The 15,353-nt window shown below is 29.1% G+C and overlaps 1 protein-coding gene across 1 annotated transcript; it reads right to left on the minus strand.

The window, feature by feature from the left end:
- Positions 1-5,488: 5,488 nt before the first annotated feature.
- On the minus strand, positions 5,489-10,117 carry LOC105780193 (ATP-citrate synthase alpha chain protein 1). The gene is made up of 13 exons (XM_012604386.2): positions 9,984-10,117; positions 9,741-9,869; positions 8,022-8,198; positions 7,769-7,930; positions 7,586-7,666; positions 7,351-7,402; positions 7,144-7,258; positions 6,957-7,038; positions 6,602-6,697; positions 6,388-6,489; positions 6,059-6,175; positions 5,849-5,965; positions 5,489-5,745 (listed from the first exon to the last, which is right to left on the minus strand). The coding sequence occupies exons 2-13, from the start codon at positions 9,837-9,839 to the stop codon at positions 5,674-5,676; spliced, it is 1,272 nt and encodes a 423-aa protein (XP_012459840.1). The 5' UTR covers positions 9,840-9,869; positions 9,984-10,117; the 3' UTR covers positions 5,489-5,673.
- Positions 10,118-15,353: the final 5,236 nt, after the last annotated feature.

The following is a 15,353-nucleotide window of genomic DNA, read 5'->3' on the forward strand; positions in this document are numbered from 1 at the left end:
TACAATTTAGTCCTTTTGACTAAATTAAGTGCCTAAACGTCAAAATTTTCGAACGAAATTTTCACAAAATCATTTTGTGAAATCATAGACCATAAAAATATAATAAAAACTAAATTTTATCCTCATCAGATTTGTGGTCCTGAAACCATTATTCCGACTAGGCCCAAAATCATGCTGTTACAGAAAAGCTCACATTCCCCTCTCTTGTACAATTCAATTTTTTTCATGAAACAACTTTGAACGTCACAAATTTGCGAACCAAAATCCAAATAGTTTTCTTCTTTGATCTTCAACACTGACCCTCAAATCGACTTGGATCTAAGGTATGTTCTTCTACTTGTTGATGAGTCCTGATCCATTGTACTGATCGTTGAATTGTTGATTGGAGCTCATTAGTAAAACTTTTTTTAAATAAAAAAAAAACTTAAGAGCATAGTGATTTAAATAAAAACTTTCAAATAGTTTAGTTTATTAAATGAAAACATTTGAATAGTTCAATGATCATTTTATAACTTTTTAAAGTTGAGTAACTAAAATGTAAACCTATTAATAATTTAATGACATCGGGTGTAATTTACCAAAAACACATAATGACAAATTTATTACTTAATTAGGAAGAAACACAAAAGTTAACATAAGTTGTTTGCTTGTCTAAAGGAAAATAGAAATAAAAGCTAGAGTGGGTGGTCTAATCACTATAATTGAGTCATTTCCATAGAAAGAAACTGTCCTTTTACATATGGGAAAATTTATAATTTTGGTATATGAATTTTATTTTTAAATGATTGGAAGATAGTAATTTTTTTGAGAGATAAAATTTAAAATTAAATTATTAAATTTTTACTAAAAATAAAATTTTGGGATTTAAAATATTATTCGATTTAATGGGAGGGAAAAGCCCTTCTTTACTTCTCGTATGATCTTTTAAATATATAAATTTAATTTATATCAATTGAGCTAGCTTGAAATGATTTCAACTAGTACTAATATGCAGGGTCCATTTCTTGAATATTTTTCCAAAAATGTGAACCTCATGTACATGCCTTGCCAGAAACCTAACAACAATTATTGGAAATAGAATCATTGGATCATTCAAGTACCATTTTGAAAAAAAAAAAAACAAAATTATTGACCTATTGCTTATTATGAAGTCATTGGGTTTAATCTTACAAATTTAATTCGATATTCTAAGTTGATTCTACAAAAGAAGAGTACATGCCTACTCAGAAGAAAATTTAGGGTTTCTTCTAAAAACCTAGAAGCCTAACCTAACAAAACTTAAATCTAATTATGGGTTTTAATTTAAAACTAAATAAGATGAATAAAATATCGTGTCAGTTGTAGATCTTATTTCACTTCATCGATGATTTAAATACCAGCCAGCAACGTTGGAGAGATAAATTGGCTTGTCAAGATAAGAGGTACGCAAACTTTCACAACGATATTGATGTTTGTTCATATTCATGGGCGGAGTTAGGGGGCTAGTCAGGGCCTCGACCCTTTTCAAAATGGAACTTTTCATTTTTAGTTCTCTTATTATTTATAAAATTTTAAATTAATTATGGTAAGATTGTATTTTGGGCCTAAAAAATGAGAAAATTTTGTTTTAGTCCTTTGAAAACAATAAAGGTTAGACTATTAAATGGTGAAATTACATTTTTGTTATTGTAAAAAGATACAACTTAATTCCACCCGTAGAAAAAAACAAATCTTGCTTAGCCTCAATCTATATTATAAGATATTGAGTCGATTTCTTGAGAAGGATCAAGATAAAGTTATAAAACTATAAGGATTTGTTAATGGTAGACAAACACCAAAGAGATCCAACTCAAGATTTGTTAAAACCAATTATAAAATATTTAGTTGAGAGGAATGAGTTTTTTTTTAAGAATCTTTCTAAAATATCAATACTTTGAAATTTGTAGTTGTTCTTTTTAACAATGTTGTTTTATGACTCAATTTATATTTTTCTTCAAGAGTATAACGTGCTTATCAATGCACTCAATATTTATTTGTATGATTGAATATTTTCTTTGAAAGATAAATACATTTTTTATAAATATTACAAACGGGTGTTTGACAAAAACTTTAACCACTCGTACATACAAGTCAAGACAATTATTACAGATATATATTTAAGCAACTTTATAACGATTCAAATATTAGAAAGAATGGGACAGACCTCATACCTGACGTATACACATAACAAGACTAGACACATATATTGTAATTGCGTATAATAAGACTCGAACTTAAATATTAAAAATAAAAAGTTTCAAGCTTTATCAATAATATTAACCTTTCAATAAATATTAATAATTTTTTTTGTGTAATTAAATAATCAGTAGATTCGAATGGATAAAAGTAAGAAAGAGAAAAAGGAATTAGTGGGGGAAAACAAGGAGATACGAATCTAAGTTGAAAACACATTGTAGATTAGCATTAGTGAGTGGAGATTCCAGTAATCAAAGTAAAGCCCATCATTCATTCAAAAGCACTCTCACTGTTCATCCTTTTTCATAGCATACATAAAAAAAATGCAATAAGCTTGTTTTATAAATGTTTACATTTTACTAATAAACAATCAAATTCATTATTTATTAAAATAAAGTGTAGTCAAATAACGGATCTTTACCCGCGTTACGATATATGGTAAGTTAAGAAAATGTCTGAGCAGTAAGCTTGTTACCAGTAAGTCAAGAGGTCATTTGCAAGCTCACCCTTCCGAGATGATCACCTGGACAATGGATGGTTTAATTTTCATTGAGAACATGAAATTGTTAGTAACTAAACATCACGTGGGTTCAATTGTTTTATCTCATCAAGTCAGAGTTAATGATAGAATTTATCTTGTCACAAACATCCCCCATGCACTCTATAATGATGGCCAGATGGTTAATCCAATATGTTAACACCACCGTACACGAACTTTCACCTATAAATACCTCTAGAAACTATGAAGAAAGGACCGACTCTTCGAGAATAGTAAGCCTGCACTCTGTCAACACTCTTTTAACTTTCAACCCTTATATTCCCTTCACCTTTATTCTCTATAACTTTCGACTCTTCACCCTGATCAGATGAACCGACCTTTATAACAACCTCCACTACCCCTCTATACTCCCTCTTTTTTTTATCACTCTATCAACCTTCACTCTTTGCCTATAAAAGTGTATTGGAACCTAATTTTTAGCCAGAAGTTTAAAAAATGCCACTTGTAGTCGATGCCACGTAAGTAATTTGTTAGTGGATTAACAAAATTTTTAATAGCAATGACTAGTTTGAACAATTATCTTAGTTAGAATGAATAAATTGAGAAAAAAAATTTTAAGTAACCAAAATAGGACAAACCTGATTTTAGAATGACCTTTGGATGTCGTTTACCCAATTTTGTAACATCTGATCTAAATATTATCTGCCATCAAATATTTTCAAAAGTTTACGAGTATCCAAATCTTTACAATTTATTGTCGATAAAGTCTTGATTTGTTAGTAAAAGTGGAAGTCCTGAGTCTTGAATATTTAAATTTGAAATTTATGATATTTAACTATATATAAATTTTAAGACTCCATTATATGCTGATGTCATATGTGAGTTTTAATAGTTTTGTATAATTTTATTTTCACTGAAATTATTTAATTTCAACATCTTTATACTTGATTTTACTATAATAATTATATATTCTATCTATTTTTCTCCCACACTAACGTCATTAACCACTTACTCAAATTATCAGCTATTTAAAGACCACTATCAAGAGCCAAGCTCTCTCCACTAGCTTGTGAGAGACGTCCCATCGGATTATCATAGTTGATACATAGGTATAGCATCATTTTAGCAAAGAAAAAAAAAACAATCATAACCATGGGGTCTTCACAAAAAGCATGGAAAGGGTTTAGGGCTATGGATTCCTCATTTCACCTTCCTCCAATGAATTAAAAGCACTTTTCTCTTGTGCTTCACTCACATGGCTGCATGCATGGAGGAGGAGGAGGAGGATAGGTTCCTACAGAGTAGCTAGCTAGCAGAGGCTTTGGCTAATGCAGTGGCAAACCGGCAAGTCACACAAAGGCAATGGACTCCATCTATGAGTTCTTCTTTATTCATGGCTATAATTTTATGCTTGTTTTTCTGGTATTTTTATTGGGTTCTTTTAAAGGATGTTTTGAAATGTAATCTTGTTTTGTGATTGTCAAATTTTACTATTAGATTGTGATGGATTTTGCTTTGAAAGGCGTAATGTTGTTTTAGGGATGTTTTGAAATGTAATCTTGTTTTGAAAAGCTTGGGAGTGTTTAAAATTCTGCTTAGAAGTGTTAAAATTAAGAAATTTGATTTTAAAATTTAATCTCAACCTAAATAGTAGTTGTTAGCTCTATTCGGTTAAATTTCGATATTAGTCTTGTATTATGCAAAACGTTGTGAATTGAGTTCATGTTCTCTTATTGAATTATTATTAATTTTATACTTTTGATTTGAAATTTCAATCTTAACACAACCATAAGCAGTGTAAATCCATTGATTGAGGGTTTTTTAATAATATATGAAAATAGCAAGTTAAAATGCCATTACATAATTGATATTATGTTTATCATATAAGATTTTGAAAATAATTTAATTTAATTAATTTAACAATTATCAATTGATTAAGACTGAAACTTTAAAATTTGAAAATAACAATGATTAAAATGACCAAATAAAATAAGGAGATCAAATCCATAACTTACATATAGTATATAGATTAATAACAAAATTTAACCTTTTAAAATTTGTAGAAGTTAATGTTTGGTTAAATATGATATATATATATATATATATATATATATATTCATTCTTTGTATGATATAAGTATTTTCAATAGTTTTTTATTGGTTTGTAGAAAAGAATTTTTAATAAATTGAGTGTAAGTATTGAATATAAATATTTGTACGAGATAAGTATGTTGATTTTTTTAAAAAATTCATACTATTAAAAATATATATTTTAAAAACCATGAAGGTTGTTATGAAAGAATTGGGTTAATTGATAAAGTGACTTTGAGAAGCTGCATGATAGTCAAAATATATATATTTTTATCTATCTTGGGTTCAGATGTAGGTGTAGATACAGTGTTCGTCTCACACACATATATATATATATATATATATATATATTCGATTAAGATGAGTTTTATTATATTGCCATTATCAATTTATATTATATTCATATGATAATTATCAACAATCATTGAAATTATCAATTAAGACAAAGTTATTTACAACAATGTCCGTACCAAATCTCTCTCACTTTTTGACCTTTACATTAGCATCCACATAAATGAGTATCGAATACAAGATTGTGCTTAACATAAGTATGTTCAATTTTTTAAAAATACTTAAATATAAAAATATGTTTGGCATGGGTATTTTAAAAAAAAAATTAGAGTTAGATTGAGAAAGACGAGGATTATTAGTGTCATTAAGAAAATAAAGATGGGGAGACAAAAGATGTAGAAAACTTTTAAGATCTTTATTGCTGACAAATGCCATTTATGCCTAAGATTTCATGTTCACTTTTCAGCAAATAAATTCCAAATGTTTCAGTAACATGGCAAAAGGGAAATCTAATGAAAATGACCCACTTGAAACGGAGAAAAAAAAAACAGAGACCGAACATGAACCCGAACCGACAACTTAGGCAGCGGCACTGATGTATTGGATAGCTTGCTGGCAAATACCGGTCATCGTAGCTTCGGGACCATAAACCTACGAGAGAAACACGCCGAATAGGAAACAAAAATATCAGCAAATTTTTTTATTTTGGAAAATGTTGTAGACCAATAATCGTTTGTCTATATGGTATGGATACCTCGATAGGGATTCCGATTTCCTCTCCAAGTGCCCGCATTTTCGCGAGGCCCCTCTGGTAATTTGGACCTCCTCTCCTCACGTATAGCATCATCCGAGCGGCTTTGAGCTTTGATTCCTGTATAAATTTGGACGTACGGTTATTATTAGTAAGTAAAGGCGGACAACGAGAGAAGCAAAACAGTGAAAACACCACTATAGTGAAGCTTACCTTCTCCTTCAAGGCTCGGATAATGCCGTTAAATGTAGCACCGACATCAGTAAAGTTGGCTATTCCTCCGCCAATTACGAGGGCTCTTTTGCGACCATCAGGGTCTGCGGTTGCACACTATCAAGGAAAAATGAAATTATTTGTACAGCCAAAATCACATGCTTAAGATGCTTATGATTGCATTGTAAGTTTTACATCAGAAATTACTCAAATAATGTTTTGTGGTGCCTTCAAGAAAAGTTAGAGACGGCATTAACCGATCAAGTACAAGATCCTGATTTCTACTTTTAGCAACATTGTAATGTGAATGAAGGGCTAGAGTTCCTTACATCAATAACTACTCTGGCATACTGCAATACTTCCTCTTCGTTGGGTGCTCCACTGTATTCTGCATAATTTCCGAGCTCAGAAGCAAAACCAAGATCTCCAACCTGATCAGGCAATGAATTACACAAGTAAATCAAACACATTACTGATATCTTAAAATTGCAGGGTTTTTAGTCCTATATTGAGAACCCGGAAAGTGAAAAGAAAATAACCCACCGTATCAGCGTAGATGACACTTGCACCTCCTCCAGCTACCATTGTCCAAATGCGTCCCTTAGGGTTCAACACCGTAAATTTCAACGATGCACTGGTCTGCAATATATATTTTTTAAGTTAATACCGTACGTGTGGATGAAGCTATTAAATGAACTGCAACATGTTTTAAACCATTTTTTCCGGAGAAGAGTTCATATATTGTGAAATAGATGGAAAACGGAACAGAGGATTCGGGGTGATTGATAAAATGTCCATATGTTATCATATACAGCTCGAGGTTCCCGTCCAATTGGGTGATTAGCAAATAAAAGAAGATTGTGCATGCAAGGCGAACTATCTATTAAATCTAACATACCTTCTCGTCTAGCCCGTGAATATAGCTTTCGGTTGCACTCATAACTCTTCCAAAAGGCATTGGGAATTCGATATTACCCCACCTACAAAAGAAATGAAATTGCATCAGATGAATTTTATTGATACTCCACATAGCATGTTGAAACAATAAATTGATCAAACTACTGATAAAGGGGGGGTATATATACTTCTTGAAGTTCTTGAAAGCAGCAGTGTCATCCAGCTCGCCTCTCATGTCTAAAGGATAAGGCTTTCCGTCAACCAGCGTGAAAGGGTTCATCTCGAGGAAAGTGAAATCCAGATCTGACATTTTCGAACTCGAAAAAGTTAATTACAAAGTACCGAATGTCAGTTTGAATAGTTTTAGATTCAAGAAAGATATATATATGCCATACCTTGAAACAGATTAAAGATCACTTTGATGAACTCCTCGATTTCTCCTTTGATCTATAATGAAAACAACATATATTTAGTTAAAGATTGAAAGAGCATGTTACAGTATGCATACGTTTTGATTTGCTGATGTAGTAGGAAAATCTATCTGATGAAGTTGTCCGTATGAAGACGAAGAAACATGCTCGAGTTAAGCAAAGACGGCTCAATGAATCATTAATTATTTGGAAAAATTACCTCCAAGGGAAGGGTTGCAACAAGTGGAGCACAAGTTTCTGATGTCAAAAGCAACCCGGTTGGGACAAATATGGTCTTGACCTATATGAAGGGTACCTCAACTTAGTTAGGAAACTATTAAGGTAAAATCGAAACAAGAAACAAAAACTAACCGAGTACCAGTTTTAGATCATCTCAAAGTACCTTATCCCAGTTCTCTTCAATTTCAATCCCTCCACACTCTGAAAAGCTAATGCTGCAACCAAGTCGTTCAGAGACAATGTTAAGGTAGAACTCTTCATTGTGAGGGATGAAAGGTTCAACAATGAAAGTTGTAACAGGTCCCTTGCATCCACTCATTTCCACCTGTAATTCACGAGAGGTTAGCATAAAATCGAACCTTTGACCTTTAATAATGACAAATTAATGACTAAAATGTACAAAACCGAAAGTGAACCTCTTTGCCAAGGCGCTCTTTCACGAAAGCAATAACTTGAGCAAAATCCAGATTTAAGCCAACCAAACCACTCTTCCCACGCTTACCGAACAACATATCAGGTTTAACAACCAGTTTCTGTGACGAAAGCCATGGCTCCTTCTCTACTAGCTGATCGAAATCAGTTGATTCCGTAATCTAAAATCAGCAGCACAACCAAATAAATTACTCAAAGTTCAATTCTATAGAATAATTATAAATCATTGAATGAATAGGTAGGTCAATATCCTAAATTCATATTAAATTTTCAAAAATTCTTGACCTGTAAATTTTCTTTTCATAAAACTAAGAGTAATTAAAGCAACTCAATCTTCTAACTTAATTCTGGATCAAGAAATTCTAAAAGCTGATAGAATCGATTCTATGATCTAAAATCAGTGACACAACCAAACAAATTAGTCAATGTTCAATTTCATAAAATAATCATAAATCAAGGAATTAAGGAAGATCAATATCTTAAATTCATATTCAAATTTAAAAACTTCCTGATCTGGAACGAATTTTATTTCATAAAACTAAGAGTAGTTAAAGCTACCGGACCTTCTAACTTTATACTAGATCCGGAAATTCTAAAAGCCGAACAGTATTTTTCTAAGATTTGCTTTGAAATAAATTCAAATTTATCAGCAAAGAAACACTAATACAAATCAAAATAAAAAAATGACATTGATGAACTTTAAAATGAAAAGCGAGATCAAGAAGGACACAATGAACTAAAAATCAATTCAAATTAATCACCAAAGAAATACTAACACAAATCAAACTTTAAAAAAGACAATAATGGTGAACTTTGAAATGAATAACGAGATCTAGAGTGAGAAATTGAACTAAAAATTCAAATTTATCAGCAAAGAAATACAAACACAAATCAATTTTTATTTTTTAAGGAGGAAATATTGACGAACTTTGAAATGAATAGCAAGATCTAGAGCGAGAATTTGAACTAAAAATCAATTCAAATTAATCAGAAAAGAAACACCAATAAAAATCGAACTAAAAAGAGAGAGGAAATGTTGATGAACTTCGAAACCAATACGAGGTCTAGAAGGAGAAAATGGCTCAAAACCAATTCAAACTAATCAGCAAAGAAAAACTATTATAAATCAAATTAACAAAAAGGAATGGAAATATAAATGAATAGCGAGATCTAGAAGGAGAAATTGAACAAAATAATCAGCAAAGAAACACTAATTCAAATCAAAGTAAAAAAACCGGAAATATCGATGAACTTTGAAATGAATAACGAGGTCTAGAAGGAGAAAATAAGCTAAAAATGAATTCACACTAATCGGCAAAGAAAAACAATTATAAATCAAATTTTAAAAAAAGGAAATATAAATGAATAGCGAGATCTAGAACGAGAAATTGAACAAAGTAATCAGCAAAGAAACACCAATACAAATCAAACTAAAAAAACCGGAAATATAGATGAACTTCGAAATGAATAACGAGGTCTGGAAGGAGAAAGTGAGCTAAAAATGAATTCAAACTAATCAGTAAAGAAATACTATTATAATTATTTTTTTAAAAAAGGAAATATAAACGAAGAGCGAGATCTAGAACGAAAGATTGAACAAATTAATCAGCAAAGAAGCACTAACACAAATCAAACTAAAAAAACCAGAAATATCGATAACTTTGAAACGAACAGCGAGATCTAGAAGGAGAAATGGAACTAACTTGTGCAGATTTGATTGGCAAATCTCTACCGGAAAGCCTCTTGAAATGTTCTTTCAACAATCTCTTGGAATCGTACTCTCTGATCTTCTTGCGTGCCATTTCGGGAGTGTTTTTTTTTTGTTTTTCTCTCTGAAAATTTTACAACCAAATCAAAAACTTCGAAAATCAAATCAAAACTTTTTCAAATCAGATCTAAACGAAATCTAAATGAAATTGTAGAGAAAATATAAATGGAGTAAGTACCGTTGAATGACAGGCGAACCGGAAGGTTGTCTAAACTAGAAGCAGGTAGAGGTAGTTGGTTGTTTGGTGTATTTATAGGTGTGAATTTGGATTCGTTGCTTTGAATTTTATTTCTTTTTTCTTTTAAATAATCATAATATTTTCTTTTATTAAGAAAAAAATAATAAATTACATTGCATTGCATTGCGTTATTTTAAATTTAGAAATCTAAAGACTGCGTTAAAGCTTTGACTTGTTTGTGGATCGGATTAAGTTATTGTTGAAGTGCGAGAGTTTGGATAAAGTACGATATTTAAAAAACGAGTTTTAACGGAAAATTTAAGTTTGCTTAAAATATGAACTAAATTTGAACTTTAATATTTAAGGCTCAATTTATGTTATGTAATTTATATCGTATAAAATTAAATATACAATAATACAATACTATGTAAGCATTATGTTAAGTTGTTGATGAAGCCTTGATTCAGTTGGGAAAGGCGAAGGCTTTGGATTCAAGCACCTAAGTTCGGGTTTTATCATGCACAATTTTATGTGTTGGTCTTCGAGTCCTCTCATGTGTGGTTGTCATGAGTGAGTTTTAGTCTAATTATTTCAATTAGTTTATTGGCTATAGTCTGGATTGTATCAGTTCTTAATTTACTTATGATGTAATTATTTGATTCGACATTGTAATTCCTCGAGCTTGTATTTGTACTTATCTATAAAAAAATTAATTTCGTTCAAAAAATCTAATTAAAACCCATCTAAAGTATTAAAATGGAAATAATATGGGTGAACTTAAAACAAACTTATAATAGTGATTTATAAATATGAACGGACTTTTGCAAAATTTTATACCTATACTTTAGATTAATCTGGTTTGAGTAAACAAACAATGTACTAATATATATCAAATTCATTCAAGTTTAATTATCAACAATATATTTTTAATTTAATTAATATGATTTAATATTTAAAATTTATTTAAATTTAATTATAAAAATACATAAATAATAATATAATAAAAATATAATTAAATTGAAATATTCCATCAATTAAACCCATATTAAAATCGTGACATTAAAATATGATTTCAATATTTTATTTAGATAATAATTATTGAGTGATTAGAATGACGGATAAAACAAGAAAAATAAAGAAGTTGAAAGGGGAGAAATTTTCTATATAAAAAAATTGGAAAGAATTATTCGTGTAAACTTTTACATATTTAATATTTTATTTTATTTTATTTTTAATTATGTAAATCATATACTAAAAGTTTTATTTTAAAAATTTTCTAAACCCAAATCATATTAATACCTAAACACTTACAATTATTATTATTGAATACTCTCATTATAGATTCTGACCATATTTATTTTTTTACACAATATCTAGAACTACTCATAGCTCCCTCATCAATCTATAAATAGGAGAATAATGCGTTTCAGTACACTCAAACTCACATTCTCTTGCATTAGTAATAATACTCGTGACAATCGAGTTAAAACTCAATCGACTAAACACTTTTATTAAATATATCGATAATCATATTGGTATTCTTTTTTCCATTTAATTAGAAGTTGGGACATATAAAAATTAAACTTATTGGTATTTTTCATCGTTTTTGAAATTTTATGGTAGTCTTTCTCTTTCTTATTGTTTTAAAATTTGAGTATTTAATTTCTTGTTGGTACATGGTTAGTTAACTCATTCCCATAATTTATTATTGTTATTACTAATATTATATTGGAAGGCAAGCATCCTCGGTGGTCCATTTTTTCTTCTGTGTAATAAACTAGAGCCGCCTAAAATTGACCCCTTTGTTGAATATTTGTAATTTTTATAACATTTAAATTTGTAAATTTATTTTTATTTATTATTTTAAAATCCAAATCTGAATTAATTAAATTTTTTATATATATATATATTTAAATAATTTAAATAATGGAATTTGGTGAAGGTCGACGTTTGAATTTTGACATACGATAGTTCATTGGGTGATTTCTTCTATAAGCTATGTTGTTGGTCAATATCAACCATTTTCCATCAAATCAAGAGTAGATTTAGAAGAAAAAAAATTAGTGGAGATTGGAATTACTTATAAATTTTCAAGAGATTAAAATATAAATTTATTATGTTTTCATAATTTTGAAAGGACGAAACATAATTTTTATTTTTAAGGGAGCCAACATGTAATTTATTATATATTTATTTATATTTATTTATTTATAAAAGGATTGAATTGAAAAATGATTAGGGGGACACAACCCTTGCCTGCCCCTCAGATTTGTCACTGAATCCTGTGATTGACACATTATGTAAGTTGAGTGTTGCTGGTCAACGTTAACCATGCCCCTCACCTGCTCCTCAGATTCACCTCTAGATCTAGTGATTGATACATTATGTAAGTTGAGTGTTATTGGTTAACGTCAACCATGGCCTCCTTGACTCGGGATAATTTTTTTCTTCATCTGACAATGATATGCTTGTTACGATTTTTTTCTATCTTTTAATTTTTTATGAGGTTTTTTCTCGTTGGAAGGGACGGATTCATTTAGTGCTTCGTCGGTAACTATAACTAATAATAATTTGAATTTTTTAAAAAAAAATTGCTAAATCTCTCAGTCAACACTGTGCCGCTCTGCTTTGAGGACGTCGGTTGACTTGGCGTTGCAAGTTGTTTGCTACCTACTACTACAAATTTGCCAAAAAACAGAATAAAAGGAAATGATAAAATATTAAATATTTAGGAAGAAATTACATATATTTAGAATTTTCCATATAACAGAATCAATGGAATTTATAAAAACAAAATACAGAATATTTAGGAGGAAATAATTATTTTTTATTAATTATGATTTAAAAATTAAGCTTAGCTTCGAGTAATTTATTTAAATTTAAATATTTATATGAAATTTACGAAGGTCTAAATAAAAATATTAAACTCGTTTTAAATATCAACCGAGCTTAGATTCAAACATCTAAAGCTCGATCTTGGTTCAATCCGATCTTTTTCTAAATTTGTAATATATTATATTATTTTAATAAATAGATGTTAGTTGCATATATATAATTTTAATAAATAAAAATCTATTAAATATTAAATTAAAATAATATATATTCCAATCATTTTAAATATAATATAAATAAGTTTAAAATGAGCTTGAGTTAATCATTTACAGATACAAGTGGATTTATAAAATTTTAGATCCATATTTCGAGTAGGATCATATTTGAGTAAGCATACAGTGTATTACTATCATGTTTAAAATTGACTTCACTAAATCCATGAGCATATCTAATTTATATTTATAATTTAAGGTATTACATATAACTAGACTTGATCATGGGTCAGACCACTCAACTTGAAGGTCCGTCCAAAAAGCGAGTAGGTTTGGAAAAAATATAGGCCCGAAAAATAAGCTTGGGCAAAAAAATAAGGCCCATTTAGAAAATGAGTCGGGCCTCAGTAAGTTTTTTTGTCTGGGCCCAGCCCGAATTTACAAAGAAAAAATGTTGTTGTTTTCTGTTATTTTGCTTTCATTTCACTATTAAATTGCTACTATTTTATTGTTATTATTTGGATATTGTATAATTATTGTTTTATTGTTAATTTTACTACTATTTTAGAGGCTTTTGCTTGTTAAGTTGCACCTATCTTAGTGTTATTTAAGTATAAATAAATATTTTTATTTTGTTGAACAACATTTATTATAATGTTTTTAGTATATTTGATATATTATCTTTTTTAAATTTATTTTTATATAAAAATAATATAAAAATTTTTAATATGGACGAGACCGGCTTGGATTTTAATTTTTTATCCGGGCCAAACTTAGACAAAATTTTAGGCTCATTTTTTGGGCCGAACCCGTGCCTATAAAACAGGCTTAAAATTTTTGTTACAGCCCGAACCTTACTCGACCCATAATTACCTCTACATAATATATATATTATATAATATTTGCTATGAATATTTTAATATAAATAAGTAAGACTTTGCTTTTTAGCTTAGGTAGCACCATATCCTTGGGTTGGGTTACATGCACCGCAAAGCCGACGAAGCATGGTCCATTCTAAAATAATATAATTTTAAGCTGATATTTTTTTAAATAATTTCATTATAGATTTTGATTTTTTTTACACAATGTCTAAAACTACTCATAATATTTCTTTAACTCATAAATAAGAGGATAATGCATTTCAGTACACTCAAACTCATATTCTCCTGTACTAACAACAATGTTTATATCAATCGAATTAAAATTTAATCGACCAAGCTAGTAGTGTATAATTTAGCATACAACATATAATGTGTTTTATATTATATACAGAAATATAATATAATATTCACGGGCAGACAGTATTGACCTTTGTTCAATTTCATCCCCCAGTGTCCAGTCAAGCTTACGGCTCAATTTTGTTTTTATTTGATTTGTTCAATTAAAGGCGACTAAATTATATGATAAAATTTGGATCAATCCAATGGATTTATATCATTTCTAAAAGAAAAAATTGATAAATTTTTAGATTTGATTTTTCAATAAAATGCTGTATTTCTTTTACCCAAAAAAAAGAGATAATTTCTTTTGTATTACTTAGACTTTTGCATTCCTTTTTCCTTGGTACATTTTCTTAAATAGTTTCAACACTTAAATGGGTGAGTCAACGTTAACAATTATAGTCAAACTCAACAACTCATATTCAAGATTCTGTTCGTATTTTATTTTACTTAAATGATATTCTATTTTTATGGGTAAATTGTTAAAATAGTCACTTTTGTTTATCTCAAGTTATATTTTAGTCATTTATGTTTGAAATATTATTTTTAATCACTTGCGTTATTGCGTTATAATATTTTAGTCATTGAGCCATTAATTGCTAGTAATGGTGCAACGGTAAGTTGACGTGACATGTTAAATCAATATTTTTAGGTTAATTTATACAATTGGTCCTCATATTTTTTTATTTTGAGCAATTTGATTTTTTTTCTTTTATATTGTTTTAACTTTACTTTTTTCCATTCTCTTCTATTTCTCTCTCCATTTCCCCTTTTCCATAGTTTTTTTTATGTTTTCCATTTGTTAAAATTAATCCCTATATTTATATATTTTTAAAATAATTTAATTTTTTCGAGTGAGGTGAGCTTATAGACTAATTTTTACCTTTGTTTTCACCTTTGACAGTAAATTTAATTATATGAAATATACTATTATTTAATTCAAATTTAAATAAAATACTCGAATTTAACATAAACAATTCGAGTTTAAAATAACTATACAAATTAAAATTAAAATAAAAAAATTATTTAAAAAAAAGTGCAGAACGTTTAACTATCCTAACCGGGCCTTCATGTTCATTGCAAGAATTGGTCCATCAATGAGTCCT

This window comes from Gossypium raimondii, chromosome 4, assembly GCF_025698545.1.
Source record: "Gossypium raimondii isolate GPD5lz chromosome 4, ASM2569854v1, whole genome shotgun sequence".
NCBI lineage: Eukaryota > Viridiplantae > Streptophyta > Magnoliopsida > Malvales > Malvaceae > Gossypium > Gossypium raimondii.

Coding starts and splice junctions, on each gene's coding strand:
- LOC105780193 (XM_012604386.2), bottom strand. CDS start 9,839: ATGGCACGCAAGAAGATCAGAGAGTACGATTCCAAGAGATTGTTGAAA. Junction 6,698..6,956: donor TTCACGGGCTAGACGAGAAG/GTATGTTAGATT, acceptor TATATATTGCAG/ACCAGTGCATCGTTGAAATT. Junction 6,176..6,387: donor ATGCCAGAGTAGTTATTGAT/GTAAGGAACTCT, acceptor TTTCCTTGATAG/TGTGCAACCGCAGACCCTGA.